Source organism: Xyrauchen texanus, chromosome 32 (genome assembly GCF_025860055.1).
Source record: "Xyrauchen texanus isolate HMW12.3.18 chromosome 32, RBS_HiC_50CHRs, whole genome shotgun sequence".
Lineage (NCBI taxonomy): Eukaryota > Metazoa > Chordata > Actinopteri > Cypriniformes > Catostomidae > Xyrauchen > Xyrauchen texanus.
The window spans coordinates 16287775-16307367 of NC_068307.1; the positions used below are offsets into that span (position 1 = coordinate 16287775).

At 46.6% G+C, this 19593-nt stretch overlaps 1 protein-coding gene across 1 annotated transcript; it reads right to left on the reverse strand.

Annotated features, from left to right (window-relative positions):
* Positions 1-988: 988 nt before the first annotated feature.
* Positions 989-18605, reverse strand: lgsn (lengsin, lens protein with glutamine synthetase domain). Its single transcript, XM_052100896.1, has 5 exons — positions 18536-18605; positions 5286-6578; positions 4502-5138; positions 3208-3377; positions 989-2366 (listed from the first exon to the last, which is right to left on the reverse strand). Exons 2-5 carry the CDS (start codon positions 5313-5315, stop codon positions 1179-1181), a joined length of 2025 nt encoding a protein of 674 aa, XP_051956856.1. The 5' UTR covers positions 5316-6578; positions 18536-18605; the 3' UTR covers positions 989-1178.
* Positions 18606-19593: the final 988 nt, after the last annotated feature.

The window sequence follows — 19593 nt, forward strand, 5'->3', positions numbered from 1 at the left end:
CAGTATGATTACTTTAACACTTCTTTGGGGACTTCACTTCCATTGTGACTTTATGTGTTCAAATAACACCAAAACAATATATACACATATATTACAAGTAATTGTAATTCAATTCAATTAACTGAATGTGGCTAAGCATATTCATGTTTAGATTTGAATTTTCTCATCTTACTTTAAGAACAAATTTTAATAGTTCAGACTTTGATTGTCATCTATTCTCTACCATTGATAACACTTTACATTAAGGTTCCCTTTGTAAAGGGGTTCATTATTGACTAATAATTAATCTACAAATGCATTATAAATCATTTATTTGCAGCTATAACAAGTGAATGGTGACCAGACCTTTGAAGCTCCAAAAATCCCATAAAGGTCACAATTGTATGGATTACTTATATGGGACCAAAAGAGCTGAGGTATTCTCCAAAAAAATGTTGTTTGTGTTCTGCAGACGAATGACAGTCATACACATCTGGGATGGCATGAGTAAATGATGAGAGAATTATCCATCCCTTCAAGTGAAATTATTAATAAATTGCACATGCATTTAAATGGGTTTTACATTAAAAATGTCATTTTTGTTTTTTTGTTTTATTAAGGTAGTTTTTATTGTTTATTTGCTTTACATAAAGTTCAGTAAACGGTCATCAGACTCTATTACACAATATGCGAATTTGTGTACATGATTTATGATGTAATTCTAAAGCATTAGGCACTCATTAACAAATTATTTGCAGGAATTGGAGACTTTATATTTTTTTTTCTTAGTATTATTTTATAATACATTTTATATGAATGTGGACTTTACAGGTTATGAATGTTGGTAGCTCATTAATAAATGGTTCACAGTTGTCTATTAAGATACATTTTACATTATTAATGTTGGTAAGTCATCATGAATTATGATCATAGTTTAAATACACCTCAAAATGTATACTTTTCTGGAGGTTGGGAAAATGACTTGTTATTTAAATTATGCTGTAAATTAAAGCACTCAGACAGTGTGTGGCAGATGTCAGTCAATTGCATGATTTTATTTAATTTTTTCAGCTTTTTGCCAAAAGAGGTATTATTTCTCTCCATTAATAAATCAGAGGGTCAAGAAATTTATTTTCTCTTTTTTAAATACACAAAATCATTCACTAAATTCAGCAATAGCTTAGATTTTTTGAATATCTTTAAATAAAATACTCAAGTCCCTTGTTTCTATCAGCATCCTGCTCTTGGGTCTCCAACTCTACGTGTTTCATGGCAATAAAATACTGCACAAAAGGTTCTCCCAGTGAACCGCAAATCACACTGTCCTCTGCTAGGGCCTCTAAAGCATCATCCAGTTTAATAGGGATTGGGAACTGTTTCTGCTGCATAGGAGCTCGGTTTAGGGCCTGTTCAACATTGAGATTACGCCTAATACCATCCAGTCCTGCTGCTATTGTGGCTGCCAGCACTACATAAGGGTTAGCCATTGCCGAACTTAGCTTGTTATCAATGTGTGTTTCCCGTCCACCATGAACCTTCACGTTGAAGGTGCAGCTGTTGTCATTGCAGCCACATGTGGAATAAAGCTGGTGCTTGGAATCTTTCTTGCCTTTAGAAAGCTGGTTTTGACAGCTGATCCCTGGAGCCAAAAGACAGCTTAGAGCGGCAGAGTGGTGGAGAAGACCTGAGAGCCACTTCCTGCCGATCTCTGACAGTTCTCCATTGCCAGAGTGGAAGAGGCTCCTTCTTCCACTAGCATCCCAGAGGCTGTGGGAGAGTAACCCAGAATTGTGAATGTTGTCATCTGTGAAAAAAGTGGCTATATAGTCATACTTTCTCGCCATTTCTTTAATTCCTGTACGGAAGGTAAAGGCGCTGTCAGCGGCCTCAATCCCGAACCTGGGTTTGAAACAAATCTCCATCTTTCCTGGTCCATTGGCCGATGAAAAGCTCTCAACGTCCACACCCATGTAGTACATCCCCCTGACTAGCTGCTGTAGGAAGGGCAGATCATAGTTGCTCAACAGAGTGGTGGCAGGGAAGAACACAGCCTTGGGACCCAATCTCTCTGGGGACCCAAATATACAGCACTCATACGTGAAGGAGGAGTGGAGAGAAAATCCCATACTCTGAAGTTGACCAAGCATCTGCTTGGCTATAAGGCGGGGTGATGTGCGAAGTGGAACCCCTGTGATAGTACAAGGGTCACAAATGAGACGAGCCGTCTGGTCTGCCCAGGGGAGGATCTTGAATGTGGAGAGATCTGGGAGCAGGAGAACATCACTGCTGAAGTTCGCTGCACTTGGATGATCAACCTCATTAACTCTGGGGCTCAAGGTTAACTCCAGGTAGCTTCTTGGCATAGGAATGCCATATACAGCTTTTTCCTGTGGTATCAATGAGGAATAATGTTTTTGAATACTGAAAGATTTGTTTTGTTTTTCCAAAAAGAAAATAATGACAACTGCAAACAGACACTAAACAGTTAAAGCTATCACTAAAATGTAAGGAGTATTCCAGTTTAGGTACAAGTTAAGCTCAATCGACACCATTTCTTGATTACCACAAAAATGAACTTCGACTTGACCCTCCTTTTCTTTAAAAAAAAGCCAAAATCTGGGTTCAGTTGAGGCACTTTCAATGGAAGTGAATCCGTAAACATTAAAATACTCACTGTATCAAAAGTATAGACACAAGAAGTAAACAATATACATGTAAACTTGATTTTAGTGTGGTAAAATTGCTTACTAACCTTTTCTGTGTAAAGTTATATCCAATTTTGATACAATAACCCTTACAACATCCATAAAAACGATGATTTAAAGCTTTAAAGCAATTTCTGTGACACTAGCACCCCGAATGGAATACGCCCCTCGACTGCTGTGGTTCAAACCATGATACAGTCCCACCCCCAACTCAATCCACTGGTTGAGTAATGTTGTTGGGGCAGGTCTAAGCGGGTCACTCAAAACAAACACAAGAAATGTATAGTGCCACAAATACACAGTGTTTACTGTTTTCGAGAATATTAATCTACTAATGGCTTACTTATAGTTGTCTCTGCATATTAAGTGGGGATAGAAGAAAGTATTTTAAAACAACTTTTACAGCTCAAATAGCCAACACTCCATACCACAAATGCTGTTGATTGATATTAACTTGTATTAAACCTGGAATATTCCTTTAAATAACAAAGATAATAAAATGCATTAGCAATAAAGCATTTACATGAAAGAACCGAGCTGGAACAGTCTTGGATCGGGATACACCATGAAGATCAGTGGCCTCAAAGCGAACAAAGCTTATATTTTCACGGGCAATTTGCTGTTTTATGTGCTCAACATCAGAGATGAAGCTTTGAGATGCAAATGAGTGCACCTGGGAGCTCTCCTTGTAATCTTGTGCGAATATGAAATAAAATAAAACAACAATAAGACAGCTATAAGCAATTGAACATCGAGAGTTTTAATAGTATAATAAAGATTGCTAAAATATCACTACTACAAAGAATTAAAGGGATATTAAAACAAAATTTTAAATGCTCTCAACATTTACTCACCTTTGTGTCATCCCAGACGTGTATGACTTAATTTGTTCTGCAGAACACAAAGATATTTAGAGGAAAATTTCAGCTCCGTAGTTCATTACAATGCAAGTGAATGGTGATCAGGCCTTTGAAGCTCCAAAAAGGGTGAAAAAGTCAGCATAAATATAATCCATAAATTGCTTAATCAATGTCTTCTGAAACAATCCAGTTGGTTTTGGGTGAGAACAGACCAAAATATAACTCCTTTTTTGCTGTATATCTTGACAGCAATCATGGTTTCAGGCTCACTTACACTTCCTATAGTGTCATCTAGCGCTCTGTGCATGCATCAAGAACTGGGAAGTGTAATCGAGTTTGAACTCATCATCATGCCTAGAGACTGCAATGACTTGATGCACAGTGAAAAAGGAGTTTTTCACTGTACATCAACTGGAGACATTGATTTAACCACTGGAGTCTTATGGATTATGTTTATGCTGACTTCATCTAATTGTTCTGATCCCCATTCACTTACATTGGCTGGACCTCAGGGCTGGACTGGGAAGATAAATCAGGCCGGGATTTTTCATGGCAACTGGTCAAAAATTGTTGAGTGGTGGCGTTTTGTTGGTGGCTCATTTTAGCTTATCCTGGCCCATTCGGCACATTTCGCGGTCGATACACCGGCCCGCTCAGTTCTCCCGATGGCCAGTCCGCCCCTGATTGGCCCCAAAATGCGTCGGCCCACCGGAAAAATGCCTGGTATACCAGATTACCAGTCCAGCCCTGCTGGACCTACAAAGCTGAGATATTCTTCTAAAACTCTTTGTTTGTGTCCAACAGAAGAAAGAAAGTCACACACATGTGGGATGGCATGAGGGTGAGTAAATGATGAGAGAATTTTCATTTTAGGGTGAACTATCCTTTTAACAATGGTTCAAGCAACAAGTATGTTATTTTATACAAATAGCAGAAAGCCCAAAGGTACACACTGACCTGTGTGTGATGTGCCAGCTTCATCCCAGTGGGATCTCTCTGCAGTGGGTGAATTCACACCCGAGGATCTGCTTGGAGGTCCATCAGTCCTTGATGGCCCATCAGAATCCCATCTAGATGAATTTTCTTCCCTTAGTCTGGATGCTCTCCTAGAGATATCTGAAAGGGGCTTGAAGGTGGTGAAACTCTTTGATGCTACCTGATCTGGTTTACAGTCCACCCTTTGCCCCGGAGGGTAACTCCTTCCCTCATCTTGCCTTTTTGTGCTCAGTAGAGGGCTCTCACGCAACACGTTTCTCAGTTCATCCATTGTTTGCTTGGGGATGCCACCCTTGCTAGTTGGTGGGTAACATTGCACTGTTTCCCTTCTCCACCCATCCCTGTTGGTGTAGTCATCCTGCCGAGAGAGACCCTGGTACTGGGACTCACTGGAAACAGAGGGACAACGGTGTGGAGGGCCAATGGAAATAATGATGGGGTTGTTTGAAGGGCCTGGAACGGAATTTGATGGCACAATGGGTACAGATATTCCTTTTCTCTCCCAGTCAGAGGAGGAAAGACGCTTCTCGCTGACCTTTCCACGCCTATTCTTTTCTTCACTCAAACTTCCTCCATCCACCTGGTCTGGAATTGTCTTCTGAAGAAGATGGTAATAATTATGGCAATAAAATGAAATATTACACACAACACAAAAACATATAACCCAAAAGGAACACAAAATGTATCCAAGCTGCATTCAACAACAAAACATCAGAAAAACAATTAGATGCTCAATGAGTCTTACCTGATCTCTGGATTCCTCTGATTCTTGCATTATGCAAAAAGAAATTATGTGAATGCCTGGAAAATAATTAGTTTCTGCCCCAATCAAAGTGGCACGCAACTGACTGACACAGAAACAAACTAATCATCTCCCATTCTCTCCCCATCCTCATGTATGAACCATCCAGACTGTTCAGTCTTTCACATCTATTGTGATGTTCTGTGCATCAGCTGTTTTCAACCACCCAGAACAAATCATTCATCACATCTCTAGAAAGATACAGTTGTTTGACAGAGAGGTTATTAGAAGTTAACAAGCCATGGCATTTGATGTAAACAACAATCAACAACACATCGTGCCTTATAGTTTTATTTAAGCACTGCTGTTGGCTGGCAAAACAAATAAAATATAAAAAACATGTCAAACATATTTAAAAAATAGAATAGGATTTTCTTCTCCAAAATATCCTTTAGATTGAACAAAAATGCAATGAATGTATTTTATCAATTATGAATTTGTTTGTCCAAACAAATATGATGAATTATAGAGTAAATCAAGTCTTTGAAAAGGTCAGATCAGATAGCCTGCATTTAAAGAATCATGTTCAACCTATGTAGATTTTGTGTTATGATGATCAGTATGAGGACAAGACAAAAATGTGTAGATCCTGATTTTGTTTTTACAGGGATTACATTAGCTGTGGTTTAATAAATATATTGCATCCAGACTGTTAAATATAGCTATATAGACACATTCTAATATATTAATACTGTCCAGCACAATTTCATTCTTGCTTGGTCTGTTCTTGAAATCTGGCATTGCGACACTATAAATATTGTTGGCTCTTATGAGTGTTTTTCCTTGTCTAAAGTACAAGTCTTTGGATCTTTGGATCTGCTAAATGAATAAATGTAACTGTAGTGTAAATAAAAGCTACAAATTGAAATACATATATATAACACTATAATGTATTATTATTATTAGAAAGACTAGCTAGATTCACCTAGACATGGTATTGAGGGGCCATCATGGTATTATGCCTGTCACAGAGAACCTCAAAGAGGCAGAGATATGAACTCAAACATCAGACAAGTAATTTCCAGACAGGGAAATAGCACGATGTACAGATAACTCACAACAGTCTTGTGATACTTGCAGGTAACTTTGAAGAAACAGGAGTGTAATACCCAGGATGATGTGCAGTAGCGTGTGATCAAAACTCAGCAGAGAGTGAGTGCTGTGTCAGCAGTGAGAGAGAAAGAGAGGGAGAGCCCGGTGGATCTGTGACAATGCCTGTACTCATATGTCATTACACTGTAAATATAAGGCCAAATACATAAAGGGCTTAAAATCTGGATCTCCAAGACTTGTGGACAAATTATGAATAAAGTTTTCCTCCATTGTAATATATGTTCTGTTAGAATAATGTATAATAATAGGAAATAAACTGGATAATAAATATATTGGGCTTATATAAATAAATAAATAAATATACTCATCAACTTTTAAAAGGGGGAAGAGAACTTATTTTTGTTGTTGACATCAACAACAAAGAAATAATGTCACTTGATAAATTTATTTATACTTGAAAACCATGAACAGAACTATGCAAGATAAAAGAAAATGCTACCCAGTGCAAAAGCACTTACGTTGATGTCAGAGTTTAATGCATTGTTTGAATCGATCATGTTTCTCTCTTGTCATATTCGCTAATTCAACAGAAAAATGTGACAATTCTTGCTTTCCTTTACTCCTCGCATAAGACAAGATCTTTATCGGATGCTCTCAGAAATTTGGCCAGAATTGATCGTGGCCTGTCTCCCTCCGTGGAGCTCCGAGCCGGGACTTGCTCGTTCCCTATCGAGAGGTCTCTCCTATTGCGTAAGTAGCTTACGCTATGGGAAAACTCAGTTTCTCGAGAAATATTGAAGTCTTTATGTAAAACGCATTCCAGCTGCACAGCAGACAGCAATGAGCGAGGCAGCTCGGTCATTGGCTGTGCTGCAGCAACTTGCTCGAACCAATGACGGGGCGACTCTGAACGCGCGACCAATGGGCACGCGCTTTGCGCTCACGCGATCAGAGCCCGCCAAGATGGGCGTGGCTTAGGGCTATATATTAGGCGCCCCGTCATGAGAGTTCTTTAGATTTAATCTCCTTCAGCAAAGACCTGTTCTTCGCTGGATCCTCTGGATTGTTGGAGTCTTTCGCCCGCCGTCGAAAAGCCTAAAGCTGGACCGCTAAAGAGGAGGCCGGCGCCTTCAGCCGCCTTCGAAGCCTTCTGCTACGCCATCCGGCGCGCAACACTATATCCTTTTACTGCAAGCGCTTGCCTCTGCCATCCGGCGTGCAACACTATATCCTTTTACTGCAAGCGCTTGCCTCTGCTACGCTTTTTTAGTAAAAGAGTAATTTTCCAAGGCGTTGTTGCAAATGCCTTCAGCCTGCGCCTCGTGCAGAGGCCCTCTTCCTGATGGGGATCGTCACATCATTTGCACTCGCTGCCTGGGACCGGACCACGCAGAAGCTGCTCTCATTCAGGGCGGATGCCCTGAACCGTTCGAGCCACGCAAGAAAAAGCGCCACTCACAGAGGCTGCCAGAGCACGTAGACTTCGGTGACGTCACGCCGGCCCAGTCCCCGCGTGCTTCACCGCTAACTGAGATCTCCCCGCCGCCAGTCCATTTTATGAAGGCGGACCAGCACCCTTCCAGCAGAGCGGTGGGTCTCGTCTCGTTCGGTACGTCAGGGGACGACGATGAAAAGGATGACAGCCTCTCTATTGACGCTGCATCCGACGACTGGCCGGGCTCAAGTTTCGACCCCGCGCCATCGACATCAGCGGACACGAGCACGGGCACCAGCATGGACTCTGAGATTGTCCGCATCCTGTCCAAAGCCGTGGAAGACCTCGGGCTCGACTGGTCTTCTCCGGAAGAACCCGCCCGCAGCCGGCTGGACAAGTGGTTCCTGCAGGGGCGCCAGCAGGCCCCTCGACAGAGACCCTCTCCTTTCTTCCCTGAAGTGCATGATGAACTCACGAAGTCATGGAAAGCCCCGCACTCTGCTCACCTGAAGCCTTCTTTTTCTTCCTCGCTCTCCTCAGTGGACGGCGCACGAGAAAGAGGCTACGAGGGAACTCCGCCCCTCGAGGAGGCTGTGGCCAACCATCTGTGCCCACCCTCCACCGCCGGATGGAAAGCCAAAGCTTCTCATCCCTCGAAGCCCTGCAGATCCACCTCAGCTCTCGCCGGCCGCGCATATGCCGCCGCCGGCCAAGCTGCGTCAGCGCTTCATTCAATGGCGGTTTTACAAGTTTACCAGGCCAAACTTCTCCGCACCATGGACGAGTCTGGACCTGAACCTGAAGCTTTCAGGGACCTGTGCAGCGCCACTGACGTAGCCCTGTGAGCCACGAAGGCCACCGCCCAATCCATCGGCCGGGCCATGGCTAATTTGACTGTCCTTGAGCGCCATCTGTGGCTGACGCTAACGGAGATGAAGGACGCGGATAAGGTGCCATTCCTTGACGCGCCTATCGCTCCAAGCGGCCTGTTTGGATCAGCGGTAAAAGAATTCGCTGAACGCTTCACTGAGGCCTGGAAGGATTCGCAAGCTATGCGTCACTTCCTGCCCAAGCGCTCCAGCTCGTCTCACCAGAGACCGCCTCAGCAGCAGCAGCGAGCCAGGGCGGCCCCTCCCGTCTCCCAAAAGCCAAAGAGCAGATCTGAAACGGACGCTCGACGCCGCTCGCGTTCCGCTGGCCGAAGAAAGCCGCCTGAGCAACGAGGTCCTCGGCCCAAGATCGTGCTGAACCCGAGCCTCGTAAGTCTTCCTAGCAATAGGAAGAAAAGAGAGAGTACGTGTCTCGCAAAGGCCGGACCACTCTCTCTAAAACATGTAAAACATTACCCAGTCCCCTTACAGGCGGTTGGAAATGTCTGTACAGCAGTCAATGGGCCAGTCACAGAACTCGCTCACCTGCAATCAAACACCGTTTTAACGGCGACACACAGAAATCACGAAAAGAGTCATTTTCTGCCTGTGTCACTAAGGGTTCACATGTCCACACTAAAGTGCGCATTCCCACATACCAATACTGTCCAAACAGTGCCAAATACTTCCCCAGCTAAGGCTGGACGTCCAATAAATGTAGATCGTGTGCCTATTGTCATGTATGCACCACTACACACAAGCACTGTTCCCACAGTTATAAACACTTCTCCAGTAAAAGCGGGAAATACTATAAATGTAGCGCGCGTGCCTGCTGTCCTGCATGCACCCCTACACACAAACACTGTATGCATAGCCAAAAAAACCCCGCCGCGAGCGGAAGACTTTATGAAGGTGCACGTGCCTACTACAGTATATGCACCCCCACCCGAAAACTCTGTCCATACAGTTTCAAGCATTTCTCCGACTCATGCTGCAAGCATTTCGGAGATAGCGCGCGTGCCTGTACTCACACACGCACCCCTGCACTCGGCACTCAATACGGCTGCTCAGCACGCACCTGCGCCTCTGAGAGCTGTAAACTCAGTGTTAGCACAAGGCAATTTGCCGGTGAGGCCCATACGTCACTGCGACACGCCCCCAGCCAGCATTCAGCCCATATCTGTGCGAGCAAAAGCCTGGGAAAAAATCCCCGACATGCCGAAATGGGTTTTGAACATAATAAAACACGGTTACTCACTTTAATTCGCTCGCAGACCACCCCGCTTTTCAGCGATGGTCGAGACGAAAGTGAGGAAAGATGTGTCACATGTTCTACGCACCGAGGTGCTCAAACTGATAGAGAAGGGTGCTATAGAAACTGTTCCTCCCTCTATGAGCGAGGCGGGTTTTTACAGCCGCTATTTTCTCGTCCGAAAAGGACGGTGGCCTCCGCCCCATCCTAGATCTCAGACATCTGAACAAAGCTTTAATGATTCGCTCGTTCAGAATGTTAACAACCAAACATATCCTCGTGCAAGTTCAGCCCGGGATTGGTTTCTATCAGTGGATTTGAAAGACGCTTACTTTCACATTCCGATAGCGCCTCATCACAGGCCTTTTCTGAGATTCGCTTCGAGGGACAGTCATACCAGTACACAGTACTACCATTCGCCCATCATTGGCCCCCGTACATTCACGAAATGTATGGACGCGGCACTTTCCCCCCTGAGACAGCGGGGAGTGCGAATACTGAATTACCTCGATGATTGGCTAATCATAGCACAATCAGAGGGTCAGATAACGACGCACAGATCTTGGATTATCAGCCATCTAGAATGCCTGGGTCTGAGAATCAATTTTGCAAAGAGCGTGCTATCCCCCAGCCAGAATATCTCTTTTCTGGGAATAGTGCTAGACTCAGTGCAGATGACAGCGCGCCTCTCATCAGAGCGCACGCTCTCTATTCGACGCCTTGCAACATCATTCAGAACGGGTGCACACGCCCCCGTCAAACGATTTCAAAGAATGCTCGGTCTCATGGCCTCGGCATCGGCGGTACTCCAGCTAGGATTGTTGCACATGCGTCCTCTCCAGCGCTGGCTCAAGACCCGTGTCCCCACTCACGCGTGGCGCTCGGGCCACTTTTTGATCAGAGCGAATCACGGCTGTATAAAAGCCCTGATGCCCTGGAAAGCCGTCAACTGGTATCAAACCGGCGTGAGTCTGGGCGTAAATACGCGGAGAAAAATGATCACGACAGATGCCTCCAAAATAGGATGGGGGGCCCTTTACGAGGGCAGGCCTGTCTCCGGCTTTTGGTCAAACCCGAAAAGCGCCTACATATAAACTGTCTGGAAATGAAAGCGGTCGCCTTGGCTCTCAGAGCCCTGCTTCCGTACCTGAAAACGAACACGTCCTGGTCCGAACGGACAACATGACGGTAGTTTCAGTATATAAATCGCCAGGGTGGACTCAGGTCGAGCTCCCTGCACTCTATGGCCAGGGAGCTCATCTTATGGTCACAACACCACCTGCGCCGCTGAGAGCAGCGCATGTGCCAGGCGCCCTGAACCAGGGAGCGGACATGCTGTCCAGAGACAAGGTTCTCCCAGGAGAATGGTCTCTCCACCCTCTGACGGTTCAGTGGAAAACCTTTGGCGAGGCAGAGGTCGACCTCTTCGCCTCCAGAGAAAACGTGCACTGCCCCCTTTTCTTCTCAAAGAGCACGGACGCGCTCGCCCAAGTCTGGCCGAGCCGCCCCTTGTATGGTTTTCCCCCGATCGCGATGCTACCTCAGGTCATCAGTCGGATCAGGGAAGTGAAATGTGCAGTGCTCCTGGTAGCCCCACTCTGGAACAACCAGACATGGTTTCCAGAACTGATGCAGATGATGCAATCTGCCCCATGGCCGATTCCGTTGAGGCTAGACCTCCTCAGGCAGGCCAACAGGATGATGCTTCATCCCCGCCCCGATCTGTGGGCCCTCCATGCATGGCCCCTCAACGGGTTCCCAAGAACCTCCCCAGTGGAGTTTTGAGAACCATCACTGAGGCGCGAGCGCCCTCTATGAGGCGCTTATATGCCCAAAAGTGGAAAGTGTTCAGTGACTGGTGTGATACCAAGAGCTTGAACCTCAAATCGTGCAAGATACCAAGTGTACTCGCCTTTTTGCAAGAGCTGATGGAGGCAGGCCGTACACCCTCCACGCTCAAAGTCTATGTGGCTGCCATAGCAGCGTCACACAATCCTGATAAAGGACATTCATTAGGGAAAAACGACCTAATCATTCGTTTCCTAAGAGGCTCTAGGAGGATGAACCCTCCTCGCCCCCTCTCGGTGCCGATCTGGGACCTGGCCACGGTCCTGGACGCACTCAAGAGTGCCCCGCTCGAACCTCTCTGAACCGTGCACCTTAAACAGCTCTCGCTCAAAACTGCGCTCTTGCTGGCGCCGCCTCAGTCAAGAGAGTGGGCTGACCTGCATCCGCTGTCATCAAGCTGCTTGCCTGGAATTTGGACCTAACGACTGCAGAGTTGTCCTTAGGCCAAAGCACGGGTATATTCCTAAAGTGCTCTCCACACCCTTCAGAGTACAGGTGATATCTCTGGCAGCGCTATCGTCCCCAGCAGACGAAAGCGACGCTAATTTACTCTGCCCGGTCAGGGCACTCAGAGTATATTTGGGACGTTCTGTCCTGTTCAGACAGACGGAACAATTATTCATATGCTTTGGCGGCCGCACTAAAGGTCTCGCAGTCTCAAAGCAAAGAATATCACGCTGGATAGTGGATGCTATAGTGCTAGCTTATGAAGCCAAGGGCCTTCAGTGCCCCTTAGGCGTCAGAGCTCACTCTACGAGGAGCATGGCCTCCTCGTGGGCGTGGTCGAGTGGGATACCCATTGAAGATATTTGTGCGGCGCGGGCTGGGCCTCAGCTCGACATTTATCAGGTTTTATAACCTACAGGTCCCCTCATTGCATTCCAACATTCTATCAGCCTGACTGTAGAATGGACTGGAGAATGTATATGCTGAGCATTATCTCCTCCCTTATAAGGTCCGTCTCTGACTGACTTAGAGGATTTTTATGCATATCAGTACATAGAAAAATGCATTACAACATTCTATCAGCCTGACTGTAGAATGGACTGGAGTATGTATATGCTGAGCATTATCTCCTCCCTTACAAGCTCCGTCTCTGACTGACTTAGAGGATTTTTATGCATATCAGTACATAGAAAACGACTCTGTTACTAGCGTAACCTCGGTTCCCTGAGAGGAGGGAACGAGTATTGCGTAAGTAGCTTACGCTATGGGAAAACTCCGTTTCTCGAGAAATATTGAAGTCTTTATGTAAAACGCATTGCAGCTGCACAGCAGACAGCAATGAGCGAGGCAGCTCGGTCATTGGCTGTGCTGCGGCAACTGCTCGAACCAATGACGGGGCGACTCTGAACGCGCGACCAATGGGCGCGCGCCTCGCGTTCGCGTGCTCAGAGCCTGCCAAAATTAGCATAGGCAGGCTATATGCCTAGGCAGGTGCCTGAGCTTTAAAGCAAAGTGATTATTCCCCGAGCCGGCCAACGGCGAGCTATATACTGGGATATTACAGAGCGTCCTTACCCAAGGCGGGGCGCTCTTTGTACACACATCTTATGTACTGAGCTTTTTATGTACTGGTACGTATAATAAATCCTCTAAGTCGGTCAGAGACGGACCTTATAAGGGAGGAGGTGATGCCCAGCATAAACACACTCTATTCCATTCTATAGTCAGGCTGACAGAATGTTGGAATGCAATGAGGGGACCTGTAGGTTATAATACCTGATAAATGTCGAAGGCGAGGCCCAGCCTGCCGCCGCACAAACATCTTCAATGGGTATCCCACTCGACCACGCCCACGAGGAGGCCATGCTTATGAAGCCAAGGCCCTTGGCTTCATAAGCCAGCGCTATAGCATCCACTATCCAGCGCGATATTCTTTGCTTTGAGACAGCGAGACCCTTAGTTCGGCCGCCAAAGCATACGAATAATTGTTCCGTCTGTCCGTGCTCTGGCCTAAGGACAACTCTGCAGTCGTTAGGTCCAAATTCCAGGCAAGCAGCGCTTGATGACAGCGCGTGCAGGTCGCCCACTCTTTTAACTGAAGCGAACGCCAGCAAGAGCGCGGTTTTGAGCGAGAGCTGCTTAAGGTGCACGGTTCGGAGAGGTTCGAACGGGCACCCTTGAGTGCGCCCAGGACCGTGGCCAGGTCCCAGATCGGCACCGAAGGTGGGCGAGGAGGGTTCATCCTCCTAGCTTCTTAGGAAATGAACGATCAGATCGCTTTTCCCTAATGAATGTCCTTTATCAGGATTGTGTGACGCCGCTATGGCAGCCACATAGACTTTGAGCGTGGAGGGTGTGCGCCCGCCTCCAGCAGCTCCTGCAAAAAGGCGAGTACACTTGGTATCTCGCGACGCTTTGGGGTTCAAACTCTTGGTATCACACCAGTCACTGAACACTTTCCACTTTCGGGCATACAAGCCTCGAGAGGGTGCTCGTGCCTCAGTAATGGTTCTCAAAACTCCACTGGGGAGGTTCTCGGAACCCGCTGAGGGGCCATGCATGGAGGGCCCACAGATCGGGCGGGATGAAGAATCATCCCGCTGGCCTGTCCGAGGAGGTCTTGCCTCAGCTGAATCGGCCATGGGGCAGATTGCATCATCTGTATCAGTTCTGGAAACCACGCCTGGTTTTTCCAGAGTGGGGCTACCAGGAGCACTGCACATTTCACCTCCCTGATCCGACTGATGACCTGAGGTAGCATCACGAGCGGGGAAAAGCATACAAGGGGTGGCTCGGCCAAACTTGGGCGAAGCGTCCGTGCTTTTTGAGAAGAAGAGAGGGCAGTGCGTGCTTTCCATGGAGGCTGAAGAGGTCGACCTCTGCCTCGCCAAAGGTTTTCCATAACCACTGAACCGCCAGAGGGTGGAGAGGCCATTCTCCTGGGAGAACCTTGTCTCTGGATAGCATGTCCGGCTCCTTGGTTCAGGACACCTGGCACGCGCGCTGCCCTCAGCGAAGCGAGGTGGTGTTGTGACTATAGGATGAGCTCCTGGCCATAGAGTGCAGGAGCTCGACCTGAGTCCACCTTGGCGATTTATATATGAAACTACCGGCCATGTTGTCCGCTCGACCAGGACGTGTTCGCTTTTTAGGTACGGAAGCAGGGCTCTGAGAGCCAAGGCGACCGCTTCATTTCCAGACAGTTTATGTGTAGGCGCTTTTCCGGTTTGACCAAAACCCGGAGACAGGCCTGCCCTCGTAAAGGGCCCCCATCCTATTTTGGAGGCATCTGTCATGATCATTTTTCTCCGCATGACTCACGCTCAGACTCACGCCGGTTTGATACCAGTTGACGGCTTTCCAGGGCGTCAGGGCTTTTATACATCCGTGATTCGCTCTGATCAAAAAGTGGCCCGAGCGCCACGCGTGAGTGGGGACACGGCTCTTGAGCCAGCGCTGGAGAGGACGCATGTGCAACAATCCTAGCTGGAGTACAGCTGATGCCGAGGCCATGAGACCGAGCATTCTTTGAAATCGTTTGACAGGGCGTGCACCGCTCTGAATGATGTTGCAAGGCGTCGACAGAGAGCGCCGCTCTGATGAGAGGGCGCTGTCATCTGCACTGAGTCTAGCACTATTCCCAGAAAAGAGATATTCTGGCTGGGGATAGCACGCTCTTTGCAAAATTGATTTTCAGACCCAGGCATTCTAGATGGCTGATAATCCAAGATCTGTGCGTCGTTAACTGGCCCTCTGATTGTGCTATGATTAGCCAATCGTCGAGGTAATTCAGTATTCGCGACTCCCGCTGTCTCAGGGGAAAAGTGCCGCGTCCATACATTTCGTAGAATGTACGGGGCCAATGATAGGTCGAATGGTAGTACTGCGTACTGGTATGACTGTCCCTCAAAGCTTAATCTCAGAAAGGGCCTGTGATGAGGCGCTATCGAATGTGAAAGTAAGCGTCTTTCAAATCCACTGATAGAAACCAATCCCGGGCTTAACTTGCGCGAGGATATGTTTGGTTGTTAACATTCTGAACGAGCGAATCATTAAAGCTTTGTTCAGATGTCTGAGATCTAGGATGGGGCGGAGGCCACCGTCCTTTTTCAGGACGAGAAAATAGCGGCTGTAAAAACCCGCCTCACTCATAGTGGGAGGAACAGTTTCTATAGCTCCCTTCTCTATCAGTTTGAGCACCTCGGTGCGTAGAACATGCGACACATCTTTCCTCACTTTCGTCTCGACCATCGCTGAAAAGCGGGGTGGTCTGCGAGCGAATTGAAGTGAGTAACCGTGTTTTATTATGTTCAAAACCCATTTCGCATGTCGGGATTTTTTCCCAGGCTTTTGCTCGCGACAGATATGGGCTGAATGCTGGCTGGGGGCGTGTCGCAGTGACGTATGGGCCCCACCGGCAAATTGCCTTGTGCTAACACTGAGTTTACGGCTCTCAGAGGCGCAGGTGCGCGCTGAGCAGCCGTGTTGAGTGCCGAGTGCAGGGGTGCGTGTGAGAGTACAGGCATGTGCGCTATCTCCGAAATGCTTGCAGCATGAGTCGGAGAAATGCTTGAAACTGTATGGACAGAGTTTTCGGGTGGGGGTGCATACATCGTAAGAGGCACGCGCACCACATTCATAAAGCTTCCTGCTCTTAGCGGGGAGTCTCTTGGCTCGCGCATCGCATCTGTGATGTTTGCGGCATGAGACAGAGAACTGTTTGAAACTGTATGGGCAGCGCTTATGGGTGGGGGTGCATATACTGTAGTAGGCATGCCGCCACTTTCATAAAGTCTTCCGCCATGGCGGGGTTTTTGGCTATGCATACAGTGTTTGTGTGTAGGGGTGCATGCATGGCAGCAGGCACGCCGCTACTTTTATAGTATTTCCTGCTTTTACTGGGGAAGTGTTTATAACTGTGGGAACAGTGCTTGTGTGTAGTGGTGCATACATGACAATAGGCACACGATCTACATTTATGGAGCGTCCAGCTGAGCTGGGGAAGTATTCGGCACTGTTTGGACAGTATTGATATGTGGGAATGCGCACTTTAGTGTGGACACGTGACCCCTTAGTGACACAGGCAGAAAATGTGATTTCTGTGTGTTGCCGTTAAAACGGCGTTTGATTGCAGGTGAGCGAGTTCTGTGACTGACCCATTGACTGCTGTACAGACATTTCCAGCCGCCTGTAAGGGACTGGGAAATGTTTTACACGCTTTGGAGACGGAGGCGCCGCCCTGGCTCGCTGCTGCTGCTGAGGCGGTCTCTGGCGGCTCTGTGACGAGCTGGAGCGCTTGGGCAGAAAGTGACGCATAGCCTGCGAATCCTTCCGAAGCTTCAGTGAAGCGTTCAGTGAACTCTCTTACCGTTTTAGACAGGATGCGGACGATCTCTGAGTCCATGCTGGTGCCCGTGCTCGTGTCCGCTAATGTCGACGGCGCTGGGTCGAAGGCCGAGCCCGGCCAGTCGTCGGATGCAGCGTCAATGGAAAGGCTGTCATCCTTTTCACCGTCGTCCCCTGACGCCCGAACGAGCGAGACCCACCGCTCTGTTGGAGGGGTGCTGGTCCGCCTGCGTTGAAATGGACTGGCGTCGGGAGTTCTCGGGTAGTGGTGAAGCACGCGGGACTGGCCCGGCGTGACGTCACTGAAGTCCACGTGCTCTGGCGGCCTCCGTGTGCGGCGCTTTTTCTTGCGCTGGCTCGAACAGAGGGACGGCAGCACGGTGGTAGCAGGCTCGTTCACGGCGAAGGCGGCAAAGCGAGCGCAGCTTCGGTGAGGCCCAGGGAGTCACATTCGGGCATCCGCCTCGAGTGAGAGCAGCTTCTGTGTGGTCAGGTCCCAGGCAGCGAGTGCAAATGATGTGACGATCCCCATCAGGAAGAGGGCCTCTGCACGAGGCGCAGGCTGAAGGCATTTGCAACAACACCTTGAAAAATTACTCTTTTACTCAATCAAAAAGCGTCGCGAGAGGCGAAGCTTGCAGTAAAAGGATATAGCGATGCGCGCCGGATGGCGTAGCAGAAGGCTTCGAAGGCGGCTGAAGGCGCCAGCGTCCTCTTAGCGGTCCTGCTGTAGGCTTTTCGACGGCGGGCGAAAGACTCCAACAATCCGGAGGATCCAGCGAAGAGAAGGTCTTTGCTGAAGGAGATTAAATCTAAAGAACTCTCATGACGGGGCGCCTAATATATAGCCCTAAGCCACGCCCATCTTGGCGGGCTCTGAGCGCGCGAGCGCGAAGCACGCGCCCATTGTTCGGGCGTTCAGAGTCGCCCCGTCATTGGTTCGAGCAAGTTGCTGCAGCACAGCCAATGACCGAGCTGCCTCGCTCATTGCTGTCTGCTGTGTTTACCAAAGAAAACATTTTCAGACTGAATGTTTACTCTAAATGACAGTATGAAATTAATAACACAACAATGCAGCCGACATATTCGGTTCACTCCATCGTCTCTGATATAAAGTCACACAAAGTCACGTATATCAGATTGATTAAGACAAATGAAATGCATAACTCAGTTAACGGGCATGAAAGCGATAAATTACCCAAATGCAAGTTTAAGATAACTCATAAACTGAAACAACATCATGCACTCTTATACGCTAAAATAATATCGACATAATGACCATTTATAATAAAGAGCGGGATATCGCGCTAATCGCGAAATAGCCCTGCTAACTAACTAACCATGTGCTGAGACATAATAAACTCATTACACACACACACAACTCATCAGTAGCCTATTGCATTAAACAATGTTTATACTCAAAACCCAAGTGTGTTTTAGTTACCTGAAAAGAAGTATAAAAAGATTAAAGAAGAAATAAAACGAGCGCTGCAGTGATGGCTGTCTTGTCATCGTTTTTACTCAGAATGAAGCACATCACGGCCGCGCCACCTGCTAAAGCATGCGATGACGTCATCACGCAGGTATGCCAAAAGAAAATAATTAATTTAATAAATGCACATAACACTCTGTTTTAACAAAGCACCAATAACCATTTAAACAATATTAGCAACATTAGAAAAATAACATTTACCAATTCTATAATGCCCTTGAATAAAAATTAATAAACATAAAATCCACTATATCACAAAGACCATTACCTTATGGTTTACGAATATCAGAGACCCCAGTTATTGAACTAATTTAAATTCACCAAGAAAACGCATAGATTTCTGCTATTTTCTCTCTTCCAAATGTTTTTAATGTTTATTGTGCACACTTCCCTTTCTGCAACTCATGGCCATAACTACCATTGAGGACACCGAGGTCATGTCCTCTATGGCAAGCCGTTTTAACTTTTATTCATTTCCAGCATATGAATTCTTGATATCAATAATTCAGTTTTCACTAGTTAAAATGATAATTGTTGATATCAGGAATTCGATATCTACTAGTATCAATGGCAGTTTTTGATATCAGAAATTAAATTTCCACTAGTAACAATGCTAATTCTTGATATCAACAATTACATTTTTACTAGTTAAATGCTCATTCTAGATATCAAGAATTGTATTTCAACTAGTAAAAACTATAATTCTTGATATCTGTAATTGTATTTTCACTAGTGAAATGTCACCATAGGCTGCCATTCAAAATCAATTGTTGATATCAAGAATTGATTTCTTACTTGTTGAAATTCCAATTTCACATATCAGAAATACAATTAGTACTAGTAAAAACCTTTATTTTTGATATCAAGAATTCAATTGTCACTAGTTGAAATGTCTATTCTTGATATCAACAATTGAACTGCTACTAGTAACAATGTTCATTTTTGATCTCAATAATTCCATTTTCACTAGTGACAATGTTCATTTCTGATATCATGAATGTGATTGTTAC

Bases quoted from the DNA above. Each gene is read 5' to 3' on its own strand.
- lgsn (XM_052100896.1), bottom strand. From the start codon at position 5,315: ATGCAAGAATCAGAGGAATCCAGAGATCAG. The intron at 5,139-5,285 runs GTAAGACTCATT...CATCTTCTTCAG, and splicing joins CAGAGGAATCCAGAGATCAG to AAGACAATTCCAGACCAGGT. The intron at 2,367-3,207 runs GTAAATGCTTTA...TTGATACCACAG, and splicing joins TTCCAGCTCGGTTCTTTCAT to GAAAAAGCTGTATATGGCAT.